The following is a 25,409-nucleotide window of genomic DNA, read 5'->3' on the forward strand; positions in this document are numbered from 1 at the left end:
CTATGGATATTACCGGCCGACAATGCACAAAACCATCAATTGCTGGTTTGAAGGCCCAGAACACGTATCTGAATATATATATTCTGGTATTCTCGGACTCTGCTCAAGCTTCCATTCAACAACAGTCTCGGGGTTAAAGTGTTGCAATGCGTCCATGTACCTGGGTAGAGATGTAAATGACTTATCCCAATCACCGTAAACAATTTCAAACGTACATTTGCGCCTGAGAAATGCCTTTCTTTTGGTAATGGTACACCCATATTCCTGGTGGACAGATGTAATACACTATTTGATCTTGTACCTTATGGAGGCTTCAATGTATGGAGTCAAGACAAGAGAAATCAAGTCAACATCCAAGTTAAAGTGATTTTCGCTGAATGTGTCCATTTCACAATTGTGGGTGCCAATGTATTTACCCACAACCCACATATTTGTTTTCTTCTTCATCGCACGCAGCATCCAATTACAACCCGTAAATCATCTACGGCAAACAGCCTTGTATACATCCGGAGATGACTCATATACCATCATCTCACGGCACTCTTTTACGCTGTACAGTTTCACCGCCCTGATTAGGCGCGCCTTATCAGAAAAAAGCATGCCCTTTGACAGCACTGTTGGTCTAGATTCATCCCACATTGCTGACCGAATTTCGTCACTATCCCTTGTGAGGACATCCACATCCGGCATACTTGGCAAATGATCAAGGTAGGAAATATGCCTCGAATGAAATGACACGTGGGACTCGTATACTTTTGGTCTAACGGGAGGTGGAGCATGCTCCCTCGTCAAATTAAGTTTGGTATTCTCTTCCTCCTCAACATCACCCTCGCCAGGGAAGGGTGTATCATTTCCAGACTCATCGTCATTGTTGTCATAATCATTATTCTCTTCCTGACTCTGCGCATCTACCAGATCCCGATTAAATATGCCGTCTTCGGGCAATTGAGTAAGGACATGACTATCAAGTTGCCCGTTTTCACTGCACAACCAAAGAAATAATGAGTTACTCAAATTGGTCCAAATAATACATATAACTTTATATATTCACTTACAAATCATAATGTGTTGATATCCCATGATGCACATTATCTTGTTGATGCTGACTCCCGGATGGACCACCATAATCCAACATACCAAAACTCGGCATATTTCAACTGACCGTTAGTTCATAACTTATAAAATTCATATCTGGTCGGTACCCCCTGTGGAATATATGAGTGTTAATACAAATACAATACACAAAAATATACATCGTAACATAGTAGGAGAATTAAAGTTTACCACTCTGCTTGTGGATTATGTATACTAGGGGAGAAATTATTTTCTCGCTCCTCATTCGCCCGTGGAGATAAGTTTAGATCCGTCCAAACTCTTTCAGCCGGAACCTGTTCGGCTAAAACTGCTCCAAAATAACCACCCGATGATTGAGGGATTTCCCTACTTTGCGCAACCATATTATTGCGAACGTCTTCAGCCTGACGTATATTTCCAACATTTTTATCACAATAAATTCCCGGTATTCATCCGGAGTCCTCAAAAAATCTCTCAGAGTTTCATCGTCTTCGATGTTAAACTCTTCATAACACGCAACCCCTTGTGGAGTCATAGAATACAGATATCTTCCGGTTATTTTAAGATTCACCGAACGTTTGCTCACACTCATTTTTTTACATAACAATGATACCAATGTATCGTACTCCATTGTAAGTGGTAACTTAACATGAGACTGTGGAGATAAACTATAGCTTACTGAGTTATTCACCACCACAAACCTCACTCCCCAATATAATAAAACCTTAATTCTTCGCTCTTCAGACATTATGACAAAATGCAAAACAATTAAACAAACAAAAATTTCACAACACTTAGAGTAATTCTGAATGGAGTTTTACAAAATCTTTAACGTCAAGGCAAAAACCATTCCGGGGGGTGAATTATTTGAGGTATAGCGTCTTAGCTTAAGACGCTATACCCAGTTGAATTATTGTTATGTCAGTTAAGCCCAGAAGAATTATTTCTGGGCCCACGATAATACATATAGCGTCTTTTAAAAAAATAATATATATATAAGTCTTTTTAAAAGACGCTATACTTAACTGGCCAAACGGTCGTTAAGAAATAGCGTCTTTTAAAATGACGCTATATATATTTTGGTCACTATGTATTTTTTTATATATATTTTTATTCTTTGAGTCCAAAAATATTTTTATTTTTTGAGTCCAAAAATGCATTATTTTGGTTTGGGGCTGCTCGAGGGAATGTATTGGAGGTCAGTCTAAGGCGATAAGAACAAATTTTAAAGGTAAAGATAAATACACTGAGGATGCACTCATCGGATCCTTGCCCATAGTATTTTCCTTTTTCCCTGGAAGCGAAAAGTGTGCAACAAAAACACTAATCCAAAAGAACAAGGCTAACACCCAATAAAATACGATCCCTTTTAAAGTCAGAAATGGACGGTCCAATAATAAATATAACAATAATTCAATATTAGCTGCCAATTTTAATCGTCAAACTGGATAAAAGGAAGATGCTTCGGATAATTAGCTATAATCCATTTCTTCCCCCTTTCAAACTCTTCATTCATCTTCTCCAAAATTGAACAATGGCAAAGTCCACTGGCATTCTTGCCACTGCGGCTACGCTTCTTGCCGTTGTTTCTTTGACTGTGTTTTTTATGTCAGTGACAGTCACGGCAAGAGAGCTTCCAATTCATCCTTACTTGAAAATTCAAGAAAGACTCTCCATTTCTCAACTCTATGATACTTCCAATTATGGTGTTCTTCAAATTGACAATGGCTTGGCTCGAACTCCTCAGATGGGGTCCGTTATTTTCTACTCCTCTTCCCCTTTTCTTCATTCATCCCCTGCTTTTGCTTTGTTTTTTTTTTCTCACATAAAAATTGAATCTTTGTGTTGTCTCTGATTCAGTTTATTAGTAATTCTCTTGTCTGAAGCTTTCAACTTTTAGAAAAATAAGCAAATCATATGGTCAATTTGAAGATATTTGCTACTTGTTATTTTTCTTTTTTGATAACCGTAGTGTTCATCCCAGCTTGTTCGCACCTTCACATAATACTCTTAACATGCTGCAACACTCGGAGCTTATAAGTTGTATCTATGTTCATGTGGTTGTTTTTAGGTTTTCTTTTATGGTTAAAAAGTTTAGGAAATGAATAACTAAGGTTTAGTTGAAACAACGTAGCTTCTTCCTGTTGTTATTTGGTTACCCTTGCTTTTAACCTCCTCCTCTGACTATACAAGGAGAAAACGGCAAGGCTAAGTCCATGAATTGCGTTTCGAGATTGTATGTGCAGATGCCTTTTTTTTAACACTCTTGCTAATTTAGAACAAAACTTTATGCTCGTTCACAATTTTAATATGTTAAAAGTTAGAAGTGTGATAGTTATGTGATTAACGATATTTCTGGAACAGGTGGAGTACCTGGAATTTTTTTGCTTGCAATATAAATGAAACAGTCATCAAGGAAACAGGTAATGCCCCGAGCCCCCTTTACCTTGTTTCGATAGTTTGCTTTGAGAGTATGAGCACCTTTATTGAATTGTATAAATGTTTATTCAATAACACGAAAGTGCTCTTTGGCAGCTGATGCACTCGTATCGACTGGTTTGGCTAGCCTGGGTTATATTTATGTCAACATCGGTAAGCATTTGAATAAACTAATTTGCTTTTGTTTTTGAGGTTTACATCTTGACAGTTTGATATGCTTTCTCCATTGTAGATGATTGTTGGTCCAGATTGACTCGAGATTTAAAGGTGCGTTTACATTTTAACTGATGTCCTCCTTTAAACTGTGGTTGTTTTTTGGTTATGATCTCTTGCTTTTAGTTTCAGATCATGTATGGATGCGTGAGACGCTAATCATCCACCAATTATTGTGCAGGGTCAAATGATTCCTGACCCGAAAACTTTTCCATCTGGAATTAAAGCTCTAGCTGATTATGTGCACTCAAAGGGACTAAAGCTTGGTGTCTATTCTGATGCTGGGTAGGACAAATCCCCAATACCTGGTCTGATTATCTTTGAACTATGCCAAAATTAGATGAAATACATATTCGTGTCTGGGATAAAGTGTTTTTGAATTCTCCTATTTCTCACTATTCAGTTATTTGGATCTTGTAGGGCTTTTACATGTCAAGTTCGACCTGGCTCACTGTTTCATGAAAAAAATGATGCTGAACTTTGGGCATCTTGGGTTAGTTTGTGCTTTCTGTTTCATCAGTCACATTGTTACCGTAAATGTCTCCCAACTTAGTGATAAACTTAATAATGACCATTCCAGAAGTAGAGTTACATATACAAATGGTAATAAATGTTAATAGAAATTATTCTTAGTTGCAAAAATGGGTTTGTTAGATAACGGAAAAAAGAGATTGATGTGATTTCGAGGAATTAATTGTCTTTGCTTGAACAGAAAAAAGAAGCTATACAGTTGCATATGCTGATTGCAGCGCTAGCTAATACTGTTAATTGTATTTTGTATACATGGTAACACAGTTTTCTTACTTGTAAATCCTGGTTAATATGTTAGCATTGCTTTTCGTTTCATTTATTTTAGTGTGGAAGTTGCTTTACATTTCAGCTACTAACAAATCTTCTGATTCTTCAACTGCGCAGGGTGTTGACTATTTGAAGTATGACAACTGCTTCAATCTAGGTCTCCCACCACAAAAGAGGTTCAACTCTTAGTCAGTGAGGTCTAAGTTAATTGGTTTTAGGTGTATAATTAGATCTAAATACTAAGACGTTTCCAGATACCCACCCATGCGTGATGCTCTTAATGCTACTGGACGGACTATATTTTACGCACTTTGTGAATGGTAACTTCGAGGAACTTTCTTCGATTTGTACTGGAGTTCTTAACCAGCATCTTGAGAGCTTTCTTTGTGCTTTTGTTTCAAAATTTGCAGGGGTGTTGATGAACCTGCCAAATGGGCAGGAAAAATTGGAAATAGTTGGCGTACAACAGATGACATCAATGATACATGGGCAAGGTTCTATATTAGTACATCTTATTTGATTATTGTATAAAGAAGCAAGATATATTTCCATCATCTTGTTTTTGTATTATTTTGTAATCTGATATTGTTACATTAAATAAAGATATTTATGTATGTATGGTACCTTCAAAACTAAGAAGATTTTGAACATAGCTCTACACTGATTATGAACCGTAGCTGGATAAAACAAAATGCAAGATTAATTTAACATACCTCTTAACTTTTTTGCTTTTTCTGAATTGTTATTCAACTCTATTAAGCATTATACTGACAGAAATCTTTCATTTGTTTTACTTCTTTTAGCATGACAACTATTGCTGATATCAATGACAAGTGGGCATCCTATGCTGGACCTGGTGGATGGAACGGTAGGTAGTGAGCCTGAAAATTTAGATTTTGATGGTGTAGAATGGATAGCATTTGAGTTCTTTTTAACTCTCTATTATCTTCTGGCAGATCCTGATATGTTAGAGGTTGGAAATGGGGGCATGAATTACCATGAGTACAAAGGGCACTTTAGCATTTGGGCTTTGATGAAGGCAAATCCCCAATCAAACTCATAATTACGTTTTCTGAGTCCTCTCTTGTTTTTTTCTTTTTGATTGTCTGACTGACTACTTGTATCTAGTCCCTTTTCGAAAAGATTTCTCCTTGATAACAAATTTGTGATGCAACCATTCTTTAGTGAAATCGTTTGCTGGTTTAAATGGTGTATGTATGTAAATGAAATCAGCATAAGAATAGGGAGATGGACCATTTTTTAGAAGTTTTAATGTGTATTTGTCATTACATAACTCCATCACATTGGATGTGTTTGTTTTATTCCCCCTTTTAAAAGAAATTATCATGGTACATATATGAGAAAACAACTCAGTTTATGTTGGGCTATTCATGCAAAGAGACAGTGACTTTGTGTGCTTCAACCCTCTTACTTCATGAACTGATGTCATGCTTCTATTTGTAGGCTCCGCTTATTATTGGTTGTGATGTCAGAAACATCACTGCTGAAACTTTAGAAATTCTTTCCAATAAAGAGGTTATCGCTGTTGACCAAGGTAAAAAAACTGTCTTTCTTGTAGCCGCTTCTCTACCCCTTTTTTATGTTAAGTTTGTACCTTTATCTTTGAATTTATTTGGTTGTTTTATCAGAGATGCCCATTTTTCCCTTTCACTTTTGGTGCGCGTATGGTTTTGATATAAAACAGTAATTTATAGGCAAATAACTTCTTCTCTTTTACAGATCCACTTGGTGTTCAGGGTAGGAGAGTTGATGCTTCCGGACCAGATGGTTGCCAGCAGGTATAGCTGCACCTTGTTTCTCATTTATTCTTTCTCGTTATCTACATTTTGCATCTTTTGGTTTTCCAGAATAAGATAATCTCTTGGGAAGCTACTTATTTCAGTCTACTTATTTCCGTATTCTGACATATGAATGAAGAGCTCCATCTATGGTTGTTTACAATTTAAACACAAGACTTCTTTGATGCTTTACCAGATAAAGTGACCTTATAGAGTTGAACGCTCTTTCTTGTTTTACTTGATTAAGCTGGCGGATTATGAGAAATTGATTGAAATTTTTTCTCACCTAGACCACCTAAATAATTAAAGATCATTCAGAGGTTGATTTCTGAAAATAGTCACAAAAAAAGTTTAAAGTTTCTCTACATTTTAAAATTTCATTTGATGTGGAATTTTCTCAATGTAACAAGAACTTCCATTCTCTTGGATAGATGAATTTGGAAAGCGATCCACAGAGGATTGGATGGTATATGTAGAAAACCATATCTTTGCCTCGTTTAAATCCCACTTCTATATTGGAAAATTTATTCACCACATACAAATAATTGTTACTTCATCACCTTATGAAAAAAACATTTCTTCAAAATGAATCTGGAAAGCAATCAAGCTCTTCTCCATCATGATTGAACAAAAAGTGAAGAGGGTAAGTGGGGTTTAATCGAACGTTGGCCTTTCTGATAGGATATTTTAGGTAGCATTTGGTTCAAAAATTCGAAGTACAGTTTGTTCAATTAAAAAAAGTCATCGAGATATTTGCAGCCTGGTATAGCTCCGGATTGTGTATTTCACTGAGATCCAGTGTTCCACACCATGCTTAATTGCTTGACGCTTTCATACAATGAGATACAAGTGTAGTGTTTTGTCCAAATAATGCATAAGTGTTTAGTAACTTTCAGCTTCAAGTGACAAGGCAGCCACTATGAGATTTACATACCTCACATGTATAACTGACTTGACTAGATAATGTTTTCTTGCACAAAATCATGTAATCGTTGCCAAAAATGTTCTGTCATCAGTAGTTCCCCTTATTATTCAAGTGACGAGGCAGCAAACCTCACATGTTGGACTGATTGGCCAAAGATGATGTTTTCTTGCACAATATCGGAAAATTTTGCCCAGAATATTCAGTCACGTGTAGTTCTTTGTTACTATCGTCATTATTAATTATTAGTATTATTATGACAACAAAACTAGTAATCCTCAATCATTAATGCGGTCAATGGAGTGGACGGGATATAAAGGATTAAGATATAAAGGATTAAGGATTAATTAGGATTGAGGTTTATTCTTATTGTTATTGTTGCGATGCATTTGGATATAATTTCTTTTTTTTTCGAGGGTGGGAGCATAGAATGGGTTTAAGGGGTGTAATATTTATTAATGCTTTACCAATCTGTTATTATTAATTTTCTTTATTTTGTTTACAGGTTTGGGCCGGTCCCTTGTCTGGAAACCGTTTGGCTATAGTACTCTGGAACAGATGTTCAAAGGCTGCAACTATTACTGCTAAATGGGGTGCAATTGGACTAGAATCCTCCATCAGCGTCTCTGTGAGAGACTTGTGGAAGGTAAGTTTGTTCGGCATATAGCCAGTTTCTTGTAACCTCAGGATCTCTAGTAACTTAATTTTTCACACTGATGCATCTGAATTAGTTAAGCATTGTTTGCTGGCTTCATTTCTCTATGTTCTGGAACTCATGTCCTTGAAATGTACTCATTACTTCAAAAGGTTTGCTCTGATCCCATTGCTATGGCAATGTTGCAGCATGAAGTTGTTTCAGAGAACACGGGGGGCTCATTCAGTGCTCGTGTTGATGCTCATGGCTGTGAAATGTACATTTTAACTCCAAAGAGAGCGACTCGGGCTTCAATCTGATTAAAGTGTAAGAGGCTACTATTTAAGAATTAACCATTGCGTCGTGAATTTTAGTTTTTTTCGAAAACAAAAGTGTTCTGAAGTTAAGATTTTTAGTTTAAAATTTTTGGACCAAATAAGTACGGGCTAATCTCTATATAGCATCCTTGAGAATGACTATCTGTGTACTTGCCCCGGGTATATTTCATTGGGTTTAATTCCTCAACAATCTATGATATTGGGTGGTGAAAGGAACAATGGATGCTTTTGAAAGAAAGATATTTTGTATCAATTTATCTAATTTATTCAGAAGAATTATCATAACGCAAGAAGAATTCAAAAAATGCATAATAAGTTAAATCCTGCAACTCGGATTGATTAATTATTACAATCAAGAAATTGGCAGTATCGAAGCTTATAGCTTAGCGATATCGGTAGTAGTTTCACTGTTTATTTTACTTCCCTATTTAGTTGATTATAAAAACTTAACCTCAAGGAAACTCCAAAATGACACATGTATCTTATTAAGTTTCATCATTTAAACACATTATGTGTTATAATCTAAAGCACACTAAAACCAGTACACGAGTTGAAGCATACGATTTTGTTCAGTATTTCTCACACTTGGTCAACACCAGAGCTAATTTCTCATGTGAGATTAACGTTTCGGATAAAGGACTTCTCTCCCATACAGGAAATTCTAATGGACTGTGAAAAATGGCGACGAAAAAGGGTAGCCCGGTGCACTAAGCATCCGCTATGCACGGGTTCTAGGGAAGGGCTGGACTACAAGGGTCTGACCCTGTATTTTTGCGGAGGTTATTTTCATGGCTCGAACTCGTAACCTCCTGGTCACATGACAGTAATTTTACCGGTTACGTCAAGGCTTTCAGACGAAAAATGGCTACAAAATCAACTTAAAAACCTTACAAGAGAGTTTGATTTACTGGAAAAAAGAAGAAGAAAAGGAGCTTGATGTAGTGGAGAAGAGTCGTATTTATTTAATTGACCTAGATAAGTTAAAAATGGAGGATAAGTGTTTTCGCGAGAAACCTGAACAAAAGAGAAAATAACAGGAAAGCATGCGTGGATGTTTCGATCACTTGAAAACAAGATGCATTGTGCTCTAATTAACTTTTTATCTGCTTATGTAGACAAAGGTGCAAAGACACACGAAGAAGCTGATTAAAGACAGATAATTTGATTGTTTTAGTTACACATGAGAAATTGATTGTAACATACATGAAAAACAAACTTAAGACTTCAACTATTGTTTGTAAAATGCATATACTATTTATTTGACGTGGTTGTTGGATTAGTAAATGAACATTTTACTATTTATTTATTTGCAATTGGATTGATTGTAAATGAAGTGTCAGAATTTTTACTTTTAGTTATTGGTAATTTCATTGATTGGTGTTGGATACATTATAATTAATTTATTATTGGGTGGTGGATTGTAAAAAATAACCAAATCTGGCACCGGTTTTGGCTTATCTAACTTTTCTGAGGGTAGAGGTAGAGCCATCAATAATTGTTTTTAAGCTACCCAACATCACCTATTTTTGGGGAAAATCGGTTGGAAAGTTGAAGTTTTCTCAGAAATGTTACAAACAGCATATCATGGTAATAACGTATTTTTTTTTTTTTTGGGTAACTTATGACAGTTTTCAGTACAATGAAACCGCACCAAGCCGATAATCCGAGTCAAACCGGAAAAAAAACTCGAATATGGTTGTCATGACCCCAAATTCCCTCCGTAGAATGTCGTGATGGCACCTAGTGTCTAAGACTAGGTAAGCCTATCAATGCGGAAATAATAATAGAAATCTAAAACAAATGAATTGCAATTCAAATAATTACAACTCCCAAAACCCGGTAGAAATAAGCCACAAGCTTCTAAGAATTTATCCTCAATGTATCTATATATCAGAGTCTAAGGAAAATAAGGAAACAACATAATAATGATAGAAGGGGACTCCTGTAACGACCCAACCGGCCGTTTTGACTGTTAGAACCCTATTTCCCTAAATAAAACTCCCTGTATGTACTTTTATTAATTTATGACTTGCAGGGATGGTTGGTTCGGAATTTGAAAGTGGTCGAGTTGAAATCGGAACAATTGGTTCCTTAGTTTGGCTTTAAAAGGCCAAGTTTGACTTCGGTCAATATTTTGAGTAAACGACCCCGAAATCGGAATTTGACGGTTCCAATAGGTTCGTATGATGATTTTGGATTTGAGCGTATGTTTGAATCGTGTTTTTAACAACCCGGGAGCGTTTTGGCGATTAATAGTAAAACTCAACTATTTGAAGGTTTAATGTTCTTTAAATTTGGTTTGGAGTAGGTTTTGGAATAATCGAGGCCCGTTTGAAATTCCGAGCCTGGGAATAGCTCCGTATCGTGATTTTGGTCTTAGGAGCGCGTCCGAATTTTAATTTGGAGGTCCATAGGTCATTTCAGAGTCATTTGGCGAAAGTTAGAAATTTGAAGGTTTTTAAGAAGTTTGACCGAGAGTGGACTTTTTAATATCGGGTTCGGAATCTGATTCCAAAAGTTGGAGTAGGTCCGTATGGTGATTTAAGACTTGCACGCAAAATTTGGTGTCATTCCGTGTACTATAAGTATATTCCGGCGCGTTCGGAGTAAATTTGAAGAATTTAAATTTTTTAAGTTGAATCTATTTGGTTTGGGGTATGATTCTTAGTTTTGATATTGTTTTACACGTTTCGGGAGTTCGAGCGAGTCCGTTTTATGATTTCAAACTTGTTGGTATGTTCGGGCGGGGCCCCGAGTGTTAATCGGACGAGCCTCAGACCAAATTTTGGAATTTGGAGGAAGAGCTGAAGCTTTCCAGCTTCTGGTATGATCGCACCTATGCATGGGCAGCCGCAAGTGCGAGCTCGCAGGTGCGAGCCATCAGTAGCAGGTGCGAAGGAGAGGAGCTGGCCAGCGACCGCAAATGCGGAGTATTTTGGCGCATGTGCGAACGCGCACGTGCGAAGGATTGGCGCGCAGAAGCGGATGGATGCGTAGGTGCGAAGGGATGGGCGCACTTGCGTTTGCGCAGAAGCGAGCCATTTTCCGCAGGTGCGGTGCCAGGCCAAAAGGGAGAAATGCGCACCTGCGAGGAATTGTCCGTAGGTGCAGAACCGCAGGTGCGATTGTAACTCTGTAGGTACGAAAATCGCAGAAGGCAGAACCTTCATTTAAGTCCGGAGTTGCGTATGTTTAGCCCATTTTCTTCATGTTTTGGGCGATTGTGGAGCATTTTGAGAGGGAATTTCAACTAGCAACTTGAATGTAAGTTAGTACTTCACACTTTGAGTTAAATTCATAGATTATGAGTAGATTATAACCGGTAAATCTTGGAAATCAAGGGTTTAGATGAAAAACCTAGATTTTTATAAAAAGGAGATTTTAGCTACGAAAATGGTTATGGAATTGGATAGAAATTGTCTATTTGAGTTCTTGAGATTATGAGTAACGTTTTTCTCCGAAAATTTTTGGAATCCGTGCACGTGGGCCCGGGGTGAATTTTAAGAATTTTATCATTTTGGATAAGGTAATTTATTTAATAGTCTAATTTTAAATTATTGAGCATGTATTAATTATTTTATATAACTTTTGGATAGTTTCGGATTTTTCGGCATCAAATTGAGGTTTTTACACGATATTTTGATCAGGAAGTGGACTTTGAGACGAGGTAAGTCTCTTGTCTAACATTGTAATGGGGAATTTACCCCATAGGTGATTAAATTAATAATTGTTGCTAATTATGGGGGATACGTACGCACGAGGTGACGAGAGTCCGTGCGTAGATACTATTTATGCTAAAGTTCGGGTAGTTTAGGAATCAAATCATGAATTACGTGTGTAAATTGTATCCATTGATTAATTAATTATTTGAACAATATTGTGAATTGTTAGAAAAAGATAGTAGAAGATGAAAATCTTATATACTTAATTTTCTGTATAAATTAATTAATTGTTAAAAGAATTATGCGTCCTCTTGTATTAATCTTTTAATAAATATACTCTCATTCCAGAGGTACATAAGAAAATGCCTTCCTTTCTTGTGGAGCGGGCCGAACGCCTCGGCAGTATAGATGCATCTATAGATCGTGCCGCACGTCCCTCGGCAGTGTACACGACACTCTGGATCGGGCCGTATGGCCTCGATAGATATCGTGCCTAATAATAAAAAAATTATACGATACTTTGATATTTTATTGCAGTGAAGTTAATTAATAAATTAGAAATTGTCGCATTTGAAGGAATTTAATTATTTCTACTGGTTAAAGAAAATTATTGTTGATTCTATAAATCATATCGAGTTAAATATTGTTATTGTTATTTTATTATTATTATTATTATTATTATTATTATTATTATTATTATTATTATTATTATTATTATTATTATTATTATTATTATTATTATTATTATTATCATCATTATTATTCTTAGTGAGTGTCAAAGTCGACCTCTCGTCACTACCTCTTTGAGGTTAGGCTTGATACTTACTGGGTACACGTTGCTTAGGTACTCATACTACACTTGCTGCACATTTTTATTGTGCAGGTACAGATATGTCTAGTGGCCTTGTGGGCACAGAGGTATGGTTAAAAATGCGGGGACTTAGGTGAGTTGCATCCTATATTACGAGCTGCAGCCAACAGAGTCTCCTTCAGAGTTATTTATATTTTTTTCCTATCTAATTTGTATTCCGGATAGATGTTGTATTTTATTTTAACTCTCTAGTAAATGCTCATGCACCTGTGACACCGGATTTTGTGAGTGGTTATGAGTTGTCCTTTATTGAATTTGTTAAAAGTATTATTATTTACTCTGTAAATCCCATTCTTTACTATTTAAACAGAAGGAAAATATGATTTCAAAAATAATTAAAAAGAAATGAGAACCCAATTTAGTATATATTGTTGACTCGCCTGACAGTGGTGTCCGGCGCCATCACGACCTTAATGGATTTTGGGTCGTGACAACTCCGGAGTTTGCGGACGCTGGCAGATATACCTCGAAGTCTCCGTACATCGGTAGTTCACTGATATCTGGACTGGTAGGATGTACCTGAATCTGCACAAAAAGATGTGCAGAAGTGTAGTATAAGTACACCACATCGGTACCCAATAAGTGCCAAGCCTAACCTCGGTAAAGTAGTAACTAGGTCAGGTAAGGTCAAGCCCTACTGAAAATAATAAAGGTATGGAAAAATATTTAACAATATAATAACAATAAAATGACAATGGAAATGAATCAAGTAGTATGTCACCATTTATTTACACAAAATAAGGGCAAATAACAACGCGTGGAAACAAAACAGAATTCTTTTCAACTTTAAAAAAATCACAACAATAATCAAAGGCAACTGCGACCATAAATTAATATCAGCAAGGGCACTCCCGAGGTACCGCCTCGTAGTCCCAAATCATAAATAAATTCACAATATCTCATTTCTTTATATCACCGCGGGAGCCTTCACAATTTATTTTAAAGAAAATATTTTTTCCGAAATAGCACTCCGCGTTTTAGCCACCCTTATCACATCGCATGACTTTTAGTAGTTCCCCTACTAGCCACGCGTATCAAGCCACCCTTATCTCACCGTATGTGTTTTAACACCCAGACCTTATACCACCGCATGTGTTTTAACACCCAGACCTTATACCACCGCATGCGTATCAATATCACAATTTGCACCTAAAGTGCCCAAATAATTTAATTTTTCCAAATAAACAACATCAACAATATTTTCCACAACAGGGAGCTCACGGCTCAATCACAATGAGTATAAAATCTCACAAAATATTCGGAAATAAATAACTCAGCAAAAAAATATTTTAAATTTTTTAATACGTTGCCTCAGTTCCAAATTTTAAATATCAAATAATTCATATTAATAATATTTAATTTAAAAAAATTCCACCTTCAAATAATGCACAGAATAAAAGAAACCAAATTTCAGCTAAACAGGTAAAAACAATTAGCAGGAGAAGGTCAAGCAAATTTAAAGTATATAAATCAAATCAATGATGAAGTAATTTAATTAAATATAACAAGATAAAATAATTTAATTAGTATGCAACAATGATCTTATCAATTTAAAAACATAATCTTCCACATTTATCCCGTGTACACACTCGTCACTTCGTGTACACGGCTTTCAACACATTACAATTATCACATCAATACCAATCCTAGGGGAATTTTCTCCCACACAAGGTTAGACAAGTCACTTACCTCGATTTGCTCCAATTTAATCCACTAGTAGGACTTTTTCTCGATTATCCAACTCTGAATGACTCGAATCTAACCAAAATAATTCGATACAGTCAGCAAAAATTATGGGAATCAATTTCATAAAAAAATACTACATTTTCAATAAAATTCGAAATTAGCTCAAACATCGTCTGTGGGACCCACGTCTCGGAATCCGGCAAAACTCACAAAATCCGACAACCCATTCAATTACGAGTCCAGCCATATCAGTTTCACTCAAATCCGACTCCGAATCGATACCGAAATATCAAAAATTCGTTTCTATGAGATTTCTAAATTTTTTTCAAATTTCAATCTCAAAACACTAATTAAATGGTGAAAACAAATGATGGATTTGGATAATCTAACCATAATTGAGTTAAGAATACTTACCCTGATATTTTCTCTGAAAATCTCCCAAACATCGCCTCCCCAAGCTCCAATTTGTCAAAACTGAAAAATGGGACGAAGTCCCCGGGTTTATAACTTACAGTTCTGTCCAGGCTGCCCTCGATCCTCGGCCTCGATCCTAGCCTCTATCATGAGCCTCGATCCCGACCCTCGATCATGGGCCTCGATCCTGGCCCTCGATCATGGCTTCGATTATGGCCATCGACCCTGGCCCTTGACCATGGCTTCGATCCTAGCCCTCGACCCTGGACCTCGACCTTGGCCCTCGATCCTGGGCTTCGATTTTTGGGCTTCGATCCTGGGCTCGATTTCTGGGCTTCGAATTTTCGAGCAGAAGAAAATTGCAGCAGCTTTTGCAGCAGCTGTTTAAGTCCAACTTTTGATCCGTTAACTATCCGAAACTCACCCGAGGCCCTCGGGACCTCAACCAAATACACCAACAAGTCCTAAAACATCATACGAACTTATTTGAAACCTCAAATCACATCAAACAATGCTAAAATCACAAATCACACCCCAATCCAAGCTTAATGAAACTTAAGAATTTCCAACTTCTACATTCGATGCCGAAACATATCAAATCAAGCCCGATTGATCTCAAATTTTGCACACAAGTCACAAATGACATAACGGAGCTATGAAAATTTTTGAAACTGGATTCTGACCCTGATATCAAAAAGTCAACTCCCCTGTCAAACTTCCAAACTTAGATTCCTATTTTAGCTATTTCAAGCTTAATTTCACTACGGGCTTCCAAATAAAATTCCGATCACGCTCCCAAATCCAAAATCACCATATAAAGTTATTGGAATTATCAAAATTCTATTCTGGGGTCGTTTACACATAGGTTGACATCCAGCCAACCTTTTCAACATAAGTTTTAAACTTTGGAACTAAGTGTTCCAATTCATTCTAAAAACTCTCCGGACCTGAACCGACTACCCCGACAAGTCACACAACAGTTATAAAGCACATAATGAGCAATAAATAGGGGAATGGGGCTATAACATTTAAAACGATTGGCCGGGTCGTTACATTGGTTTGGTGTTGGGGAAAAAACCCGACCATAATTGGTTTGGTTTGGTTTTAACTAAAAAAAGTCAAACCGAAACTAAACCAACCCGACATTACATGTATATAAATTTTAACTATATTTAATACATAAAAATACTTATTGTAGTGTAGTTTATAAATAGTTTTTAAACTTTTTTTAATTTTATCATTTAACGTATTATTTCAAACTTAGACATATAAGTTTTGAATGCTCCAATAAGTTTGATAGTTTATAAATATTAGTAACTCAAATAATCCTAGACCAAAATCAAATCAATATTAATGCTAACAAAAGAAAATATTGTTGGATATCTATTTTTTTTAGTTTTTTCATGGTTTAGATAAAATGCACAACTTGTTTGTTTCGCTGTTTAGTCATATAAATAATAGTAGTACTTATTAGTCATACTTATTTTTGCAACTTAGTAATTTTAGATCATGTTTGTTTTTATTATGGCTTATTAAAAATATTTATTTTATGTAATTTTATTATCTTTATTGTTGAATATTTTGGTACAATGCTATGGTGTATCTCATATTTTATGTTATTTTCTTGAAAAACACCATATATTGTTATGTCTTACTAGGAATAAAAAAATATTTGGAGCGCAAATTCTATGTTTTATGCTATGAAAAATTTATGGAAAAAATTCCGAAAAAATCCGAAAACCCGAAAAATCCGAGAAACAACGAGATTTAAAAACCCGACTTTTACTAGTTTGGTTTGGCCTTTAAATTTTAATAACCCGACACAATCGGTTTGGTTTGATAATTGAAAAACCCGAACCAAGTCGACCTATGTACACCCCTACTTTGAAATGTTCAACGACTGTAATTAGCAAGTTATTCTGACGACATATTGCCAACTCAAAAAACTTAAGTTTTGGATGACTTCTTGAGGACTTTCTCTGTCGAAATTTCTGATAATTTTTGCAGTGCAACCTAATATCGAGTGGCTTGATTCACTTAGAGGGTGCTTGGCTAAGCTTATAAGTTGGTCAAACTCGCTTATAAGCAATTTTTGACTTATCTACGGGTTTGGTAAATGCCCAAATTTCTTATAAGCTAAAATCAGCCATAAGTCATAAACTGGTTGTCACGATCCAATCCTCTTATAGGCCACGATGACACCTAACGCCGCCGCTAGACAAGCCAACGGTGAACTAACCATGTGATTTTCTCTTTTTAATAAATTTACAAGTATTTAAATTCCATTAGTTAAGAGATTAACAAACAACAGGTTTGAATAAATAAAACGAAAAGAGCTGAGTGCATTCATAACAATAGTTATAATCCAAAACCATAAAATCTGCTAGTGTATGTGCCAAGACCTGGTATAACAAGTGTATGAGCACTAATAGATTATACAAACTCTAGCTACTATCTAAAATAAAAATAGACAGAAAATGAAAGCAAAGGAGAGACTCTAGGTGCTGCTAAACGGCTCAAGAAGCAGCTCACCACTAGGCCTATGGGTAACGGGGATGCGTGCCGGTATGTCCACCAGATACACCTGCCTCAGATCCTGCACGGTTAGTGCATAAGTGTAGCGTGAGTACATAAATAACATGTACCAAGTAAGTATCAAGTCTAACCTAGAAGAATTAGTGACGAGGGGTCGACATCAACACTTATCATGGGCTAACAATAGTAGTACACGAGTTCTAAATAAGCATGGGTTACATAAATATAAATAATAATAACTCATTAACAAGCAGGAAAGAAATAATTCTTTCACACATGGAAATTCCCAAATTAATTCAGTCATATATGATTTCAACTTCTCAAGCCATGAAATGATGTCAATGTATAATTAAACTCCGAGTATTGTTACACCCTATATTGTCGTACGTGAAAGTACGCCATAAATAAATTGATGAAAGCTCGAAAATGAGATGTTACATCCCGCATTTTTGTACGTTAAAATTTTGTCGTAAGTTAATCGACATAAGTTTGGGAATGAGATTATTTTGGGATTATAAGTATTGTGCTACTTCAAATAAGTGATGATTAATTTTATGAAGGTGAGAGGGTAAGAAAATCGAAGGAAATGAATTTCGTCAAAGTTTGACATTTTGGAATAAAAATACGGTCGAGCTATAATATTCGGTATTTATGGACTAGTGCCATACAAGGTACCACATAACCATGATAGTAAGGTGTATAAAGTGTATTAAAAGTGAGTACTATTTTAAGTAATTTAGGATAATTCTTATTATTGGGCAATGGGAGATTGCCTAGTTAATTAAGGAATTAAGTAAATAATTATTGGATAAAGATTAACCCCTAATGTGGCAGCCGTATAAGAGCAACTAAGTGACTCTTAAAATCACAAAAAGGTGGCAAAATGTGGATGAAGTTGCCGAGAAACCTTGCAACAAATACAAAGACAATTGTTGTCTTCCTAGTGGTCATGGCAAAGAGGGCACACCATTTAGGCAAAGAGGGTACATGATTATTTAATTGTAAATCCCTTCTCTAAATATTTCTTTACGTAAGGCAAGCCTCCCTAGAAGCTAACCAAACAAAATACTTTACCTTGTATGGAGCTTTACACTTTCAAATATTCCTTCATGGTTATTTGGAGCTTTACTTGTGGAGCCAAAAGTTTTGTAGTACCGCAATACGGATGAAGCATCAACAAAAGGAATCTCTACCTTAAGCATATATCAAATGCCAAAATATGCATCTTCAAGAATTCAACGTGAGATTTCATAGAATCTGATTTCATAGCATCTTCAACAGTTCAAAACGTTAGATTTTGAAATTATAAGGGAGTACAATGTAATCTTTCTCAACAATATCATACGGATTTTTCCTACTCCGATCTTGCCGTCACATGTTTTGTCAAAATTAACATGTGTTAGAGGGATTGTCAAGAGAATCGACTCAGGTATGTTAAGGCTAAGCCCTTCCTTCATTTTGGCATGATCTCATAATTACGTGTGTTCGATAACGAGGCATAAAGAGAAGTTCATACTCCCGAATTTATATATATTATCCTAGTCTCATAAATTACAGTATTCTCCTTATCGGAACTTCATATTTAATTGAGTATTGTCTTCTTCCAGTCAAGAGAGCAGAGAGCCTATATATACAGTATCATAGTATTTTCATTACCATCGAGCTATAATCGATATATATATATACACAATATTATAGTATTTTCATTACCATCAAGCTATAATATATGGGCAGGCCCCTATTGGGCAACCTCTGATCAGATGGTAAGTTATATACCGAGCCTACTGTGGCCGAGCGCCTATGAGTAAGCCCAGCATGGCTGAGATACAGAGCCTAGTATGGCCGAGCACCTATGAGAGAGCCTACTACGGCAGAGCAGTTATATATATCGAGCTTTATAAGGTCTGACAACTATTTTACTTACTATATTGAGAGAGTTGAGTCAATATCAGCACGTGAGCATTTCATCAGATTATCTTTGACTCCCAGTTACTTTCAGTTATTATATTATCAGTTCAGTTTCATCTTTCATTATATTTCCTTACATACTCGGTACATTATTTCGTACTGACTTCCCTTTTCTGGGGGCGCTGCATTTCATGCGTGCAGGTTCATACAGACAGACGGGTAGACCTACTCATTAGGTGTTTCCCGAGTTCAGCTTGATCGGTAAGCTCCACGCCCTTCGGAGTTGTCGGGTCTAGAGCTTTATATACATCTTCTGTATATATGTATATATGATATGAGTAGGCCGGGGTCCTGTTCCGATTACAGTATATCCATCAGTAGAGGCTTGTAGACATATCCTGTTAGTTAGTGCAGTATGTTAGGCTTGTAGGCCTTTTATGTATATTTTGTTGGTTTGCCAGCTGTAGTAGTTATGATGGCCTTGTCGGCCCAGCATTGTATTGATGTTTAGTCAGCATTCGCAATTGTCTTGCAATGTTGCCCATAGCCAAAGTATGACATTATATGTTCAGAGTCCCTTAGTCGCAAGTTGGTATGCAAGGATAGGTGAGGCACCAGGTGCCGGTCTCGCCCCCCAGGGGCCTAACAAAAAGTGGTATCAGAGCAGTTCTGTCCTAGGGAGTCTACAAGCTATGTCTAGTAGAGTCTTTTTTATGGGTGTGTCGTGCACCACACTTATAAGCAGGAGGCTACAAGGCATTTAGGACTGTCACTTTTTATTCTTGCTCTAGATCATATGGTAGAGCTAAGTTGTAAGAACTCAATTTCCTAAACTCTATCTTATTCATAATACGACGATGCCTACATCTAGAAAGACAGTTGGTAAGAGATTGCATGTGGCTGTGAAAGAGTGGAGTCAGATGGGCTCAATTTTGCATGATGCTTATGATGAGTAAATGTAAGGTCTTCAGTAGATCATGTGTATACTAAGACGTGTAAGACTTTTGATAAGGAGCCTTAAGGTAGAAATATCTAGTCACCCCTATGGTGAAAGGCAATGAGAGATTCAGAAGATAGATACAAGTTTCAACAAGTAAAATAAGCAAGATGAAGAAGGGTACGAGGCACCCAGATGGTGCACTCTAGAATATTACAATTAGATGTGAATATTAGCATGATAAAAAAAAGAAGATGATAGGCACTGAAAGCCTGGAAGGGATAAATACTACCTTAGTGTGGCTCGCATCCCTAGTAGAGTGAGAACGTTAAGCAACCCGAAGAGCCACTGGATGTAGAGCAAAGGGGAGCTAAAAGCAAAAGGATGTCTTGTTGAAGTTTTCTGAATAAAGTAATAGACATAAATGTTAGCGGAAAATAAGAAGAGAGTTAATGAAGCATTATAAGTAAGATATGATACATGGATGACAACGGTAGATAAAAGAGATGACAGTATTACCGAGTCTATAGTCAAGTGAAGGAAAAGACGAGAGATGACAGGCCTTGAGACAACAAAAAAGTATAGGCCATAAAGTCATATCCTCATTTCGAGAAATAAGTTCGTGACTCCAACGTGATTACCAAAAGGAAAAATTAGACCCCAGAGTAATAAGAAATCAGCATGGACTGATGAACAAGATAAACTAAACATGAATTAGTAACTGAGTGATTTGATAATGGTCGACATCATGAGAATTTCAGATTTCGTTTTGACGATAATAGAATGGACAACAGAAGAATACCCTTTAAAGGTCATTCACGAAGACGCTTTCCTAAAGCAAGAAATGTGAGCAAAGTTAAGCTTAAGGGACTGTGTGTGCCATTTACACTAGGTGTCACCCTCTCAAGTAAGGAATTTTGTTATCATTGGTACAAAAGGATTGCCGCAAAGGCGAGTAAGGGTCATCGATGATGTGAAAAGATGCTAAAGATGAAGAGGTAAAACATCTATAGGAAGATCGTCGTAGCTCTAAACCTTATCACTCCCATAAAGGGGGGAATATGGAGTAATGTGGCATTAAGTCAGAATTAAGTAGTTCTAGTAATTATGGAATAGTAAAGGAAGAATGCGATGAACATGAGAAAGGGATGAGATTGTACTTATTCAAAGCCTACAGATATGCTACAATTCCAGAAGAGTATGGAAACTCGATGTCAAGGAGAGGAAGTAAGGGTTCCTACCCGAGATATTATTGATAGATAAGGAGCATGTGCGGGACGTAAGTTAAGATAAAGGAGATAACCCAAGAAGATTACGCGGAATATTGATATGAGAATGGGCCAACGAGTAGTTAATAGTTGATCTAGGAAGAGCCTAGTTATGGCTAAAAAAGAGGACACCGACAAATCAATAGATCGTGCAACATAAACATAGTGAACCCCAACATAGGGAATTCAGTCTAGCAGATATGACATCGTGACCTTGAGAAATATTTAGATAGGAGTTGGGGTAGTTAAAAATACCGTATGAGTGTTATGGAAATAAAAGAGAGTCCCACTGGGAAGATAGTCAAAACTTCAGTTCAGAAGCAACTGTACGAGCACATGAGTATGGAGGTAAGTAACTAAAGACAATTATACGTGAGTACGAACATCAAAAATTCTGTCGGGTAAACGATATAACAAGCTTGTAACTTTACAAGAGCCAGAAGTCTCCCTAAGTACTATAACGAAAGACTAGCTGAGGAAATAAGGAAGAAGACTTCAACCTAAGCACAATGACCTAAAGAGGAAATGGTCGTGTAACAACAGTCTCACAATAACATTGTATGCACTCTATAAGAAAGTGGCACCTATCGAAGCTAATGAGCGGGAAATGAAACCAAAAGTAATATTCGAGATCATATGAGTTGTACAAAAATTCTGGCATGCGTGGGAACTGAGATAAGCTAAGTATGCACATAACAAGGGGGAAAAAGCTGAGAAGGAACGAAATGAATTATTCGATGAATGATCCAAAGTTAGTTACGTTATGAATGCACTAAAGATTTTGGAATATTATCCATGCAGCATATATGTTGACAATCATACAACCGTAGAAGACCCTGGTATAAGTTAAAAGAAAGAACTAAGTACAGGTCATAGACAAGGGATTGAATTGTCAAAAGATCATATCCTGGATATTCCATAGCATCCATGAAAGGCTAAAGTAATACCATGAACCGCAGATCGGAAGATAGCTTACGCCTACATAAAGGCTGATCAGAAGGAAGAGGAAACTAAAGAGTTACATCAACAAAGTAAATCAGGAGTCTGATTATTGGACCCAGAAAATTATAGAAATCGTGATTGAGGACATTGCAGAATCACTCTTAATATCAAAGGTACAAGAGAGATAGTACAATAGACATATTCTATAACGGCTCTACAATATAGCCAGTCAGAAAAGTACTAGCCTCATAAGAAGTCAGTATGAAGTTCCCACCGGATTGTGTATGCACTAGAGGTGCAAGTATTATATTAGATCTTCAAGTTGTGGGTGTGAACTATACTTGTGTTAAAGAGAGGTCATGCAAGAGATAGAAGATATGATGCAAGATTTTAAAGTAATCAAGGTAAAGGTGAACAACGTACGAGATACTCAAATGCAGAAGGTTGTGAATAGTCCATACTTCAGATAGAAGGCTAGAAACTGTAGGATTCAGTATCCAGGAATGATAGCGGCATCGTCAGTGGCATATCTTGCAGCCTATGGTTTCTAGGTATCGATAGTTCTAGTTGAGAGAGTAAAAGAAAAGTTAGAGACGATGTGATGTCTCGCTTGATGTTCCAGAATAACACAAGGAAATCTATGGTGCAAGGAAGTTGAAGGAAGGTGGCGAATAATATAAATAGATATGTGTAGGTCGCAAGCTAAAGTATGGTAAAGCGACAAGGTTTTAGGAAGACATGAGTAAGGATAAGAAAGGGTGAGTGAGAAGGTGACGAGAATGGATAAGTCCTCAGGATTAAGCCCATGAAAACAAGAAGAGCTGATGGTTTCTCTAAAGTTATACAAAGCTCAGTATAGCCTAAATGAACTCAAAGGAGTCTAAGACTAATGACATTTAGAAGAGATGGAATGTCGCCCTGATAGTACAATGAGGGTATAATGTGATAGATAAAGAATGACGATTGGGACTTCGATTGAGTAATGATTTGAAGAGAATTTCATGAATTGTACGGAATTAAAATACCCACGTAAGGTGAATCACATTGGGATGCTATAAAATACGATTATTGAGGTACAATATCGCCCCTAAGTAGATCAGGAAAATCACTTCAAATATTACTCGATGCAACATAAGCCCTAGTGGAAATGTATTACGTAAGAGATTTCAAGTTATCAGTAGTAGATTGCGGATCAACAATAAGGTGAATCAACAATGGATGGATAAAAGTTACAAAGTATGAGATGAGATTAGGCAATCATTCTTAAGATGAACGATAGTGAAAAAGCGGTAAAGAACTTAGATTTATATAGGATAAGCAACGAGAGTAACCTGAAGTTTGGTCGCAGATCTCACTAACGATAAATCAAAGTAAGAGTTATTGTATAGTATGACCTACTTAGATGTAGTAAAGCTAATGACGCCCAGAGGGACAGCTTGACATAATTTTGTATATGTTCACAAAGTGAGGCCTAGAGATTGGCTAAAAGCTGGAGGAAAGAGGAGAAAAGCGTCGCATAGGCGCACATACAAAGTTAGAGTCGTACAGGCTACATGATAGAAGATAGCAACAGTTACGAGATTGGAAAGATTCCGACCATAAGTCATGGTGTGAGAGAGAGGACTAAAGGGGGGAATGCCTTGGCATTTGGGATTCATTCACAGAACAGTTTTCCTAGATGGAAAGAGGAGTACTAAAGTATTCGCAAGAGCTATGGGTTATAAGAATGATAAGTGCATCAGTCAACATTCGAGGACGAATGTTCCAAAAGGGCGAATGATGTTACACCCCATATTTTCATATTTGAAAGTACGCCATAAATAAATTGATGAAAGCTTGGAAATGAGATGTTACATCCCGCATTTTTGTACGTTAAAACTTCATCGTAAGTTAATCGACATAAGTTCGTCAATTCGATTATTTTGGGATTATAAGTATTGTGCTACTTCAAACAAGTGATGATTAATTTCGTGAAGGTGAGAGGGTAAGCAAATTGAAGGAAATGAATTTCGTCAAAGTTTGACATTTTGGAATAAAAATACAGTCGAACTATAATACCCGGTATTTATGGACTAGTGCCATACAAGGTACCACATGGCCATGATAGTAAGGTGTATAAAGTGTATTAAAAGTGAGTAGTATTTTAAGTAATTTGAGATAATTCTTATTATTGGGCAATGGGAGATTGCCTAGTTAATTAAGGAATTAAGTGGATAATTATTGGATAAAGATTAACCCCTAATGTGGCAGCCGTATAAGAGCAACTAAGTGACTCTTAAAATCACAAAAAAGGTGGCAAAATGTGGATGAAGTTGCCGAGAAACCTTGCAACAAATACAAAGACAATTGTTGTCTTCCTAGTGGTCTTGGAAAAGAGGACACATCATTTAGGCAAAGAGGGCACATGATTACTTAATTGTAAATCCCCTCTCTAAATATTTCTTTACGTAAGGCAAGCCTCCCTAGAAGCTAACCAAACAAAATACTTTACCTTGTATGGAGCTTTGCACTTTCAAATATTCCTTCATGGTTATTTGGAGCTTTACTTGTGGAGCCAAAAGTTTTGTAGCACCGCAATACGGATGAAGCATCAACAAAAGGAATCTCTACTTTAAGCATATATCAAATGCCAAAATATGCATCTTCAAGAATTCAACGTGAGATTTCATAGAATCTGATTTCATAGCATCTTCAACAGTTCAAAACATTAATTTTGCAATTATAAAGGAGTACAGTGTAATCTTTCTCAAGAATATCATACAGATGTTTCCCTACTCCGATCTTGCCATCACATGTTTTGTCAAAATTAACGTGTGTTAGAGGGATTGTCAAGAGAATCGACTCAGGTATGTTAAGGCTAAGCCCTTCCTTCATTTTGGCATGATCTCGTAATTACATGTGTCTGATAACGAGGCATTAAGAGAAGTTCATACTCCCGAATTTATATACATTATCCTAGTCTCATAAAT

General features: G+C 36.5%; 1 protein-coding gene across 1 annotated transcript; it reads left to right on the plus strand.

The window, feature by feature from the left end:
* The first annotated feature begins 2,504 nt into the window (after window positions 1-2,504).
* On the plus strand, window positions 2,505-8,502 carry LOC104101180 (alpha-galactosidase 3). The gene is made up of 15 exons (XM_009608617.4): window positions 2,505-2,826; window positions 3,439-3,497; window positions 3,610-3,666; window positions 3,746-3,780; window positions 3,908-4,011; window positions 4,147-4,219; window positions 4,642-4,700; window positions 4,779-4,844; window positions 4,935-5,018; window positions 5,328-5,392; window positions 5,481-5,563; window positions 5,989-6,079; window positions 6,265-6,323; window positions 7,751-7,891; window positions 8,089-8,502. The coding sequence occupies exons 1-15, from the start codon at window positions 2,609-2,611 to the stop codon at window positions 8,197-8,199; spliced, it is 1,305 nt and encodes a 434-aa protein (XP_009606912.1). The 5' UTR covers window positions 2,505-2,608; the 3' UTR covers window positions 8,200-8,502.
* Window positions 8,503-25,409: the final 16,907 nt, after the last annotated feature.

This window comes from Nicotiana tomentosiformis, chromosome 3 (genome assembly GCF_000390325.3).
Source record: "Nicotiana tomentosiformis chromosome 3, ASM39032v3, whole genome shotgun sequence".
NCBI classification, from domain to species: domain Eukaryota; kingdom Viridiplantae; phylum Streptophyta; class Magnoliopsida; order Solanales; family Solanaceae; genus Nicotiana; species Nicotiana tomentosiformis.

Bases quoted from the DNA above. Each gene is read 5' to 3' on its own strand.
- LOC104101180 (XM_009608617.4), top strand. From the start codon at position 2,609: ATGGCAAAGTCCACTGGCATTCTTGCCACTGCGGCTACGCTTCTTGCC. The intron at 4,701-4,778 runs GTTCAACTCTTA...AGACGTTTCCAG, and splicing joins GGTCTCCCACCACAAAAGAG to ATACCCACCCATGCGTGATG. The intron at 5,019-5,327 runs GTTCTATATTAG...TACTTCTTTTAG, and splicing joins ATCAATGATACATGGGCAAG to CATGACAACTATTGCTGATA.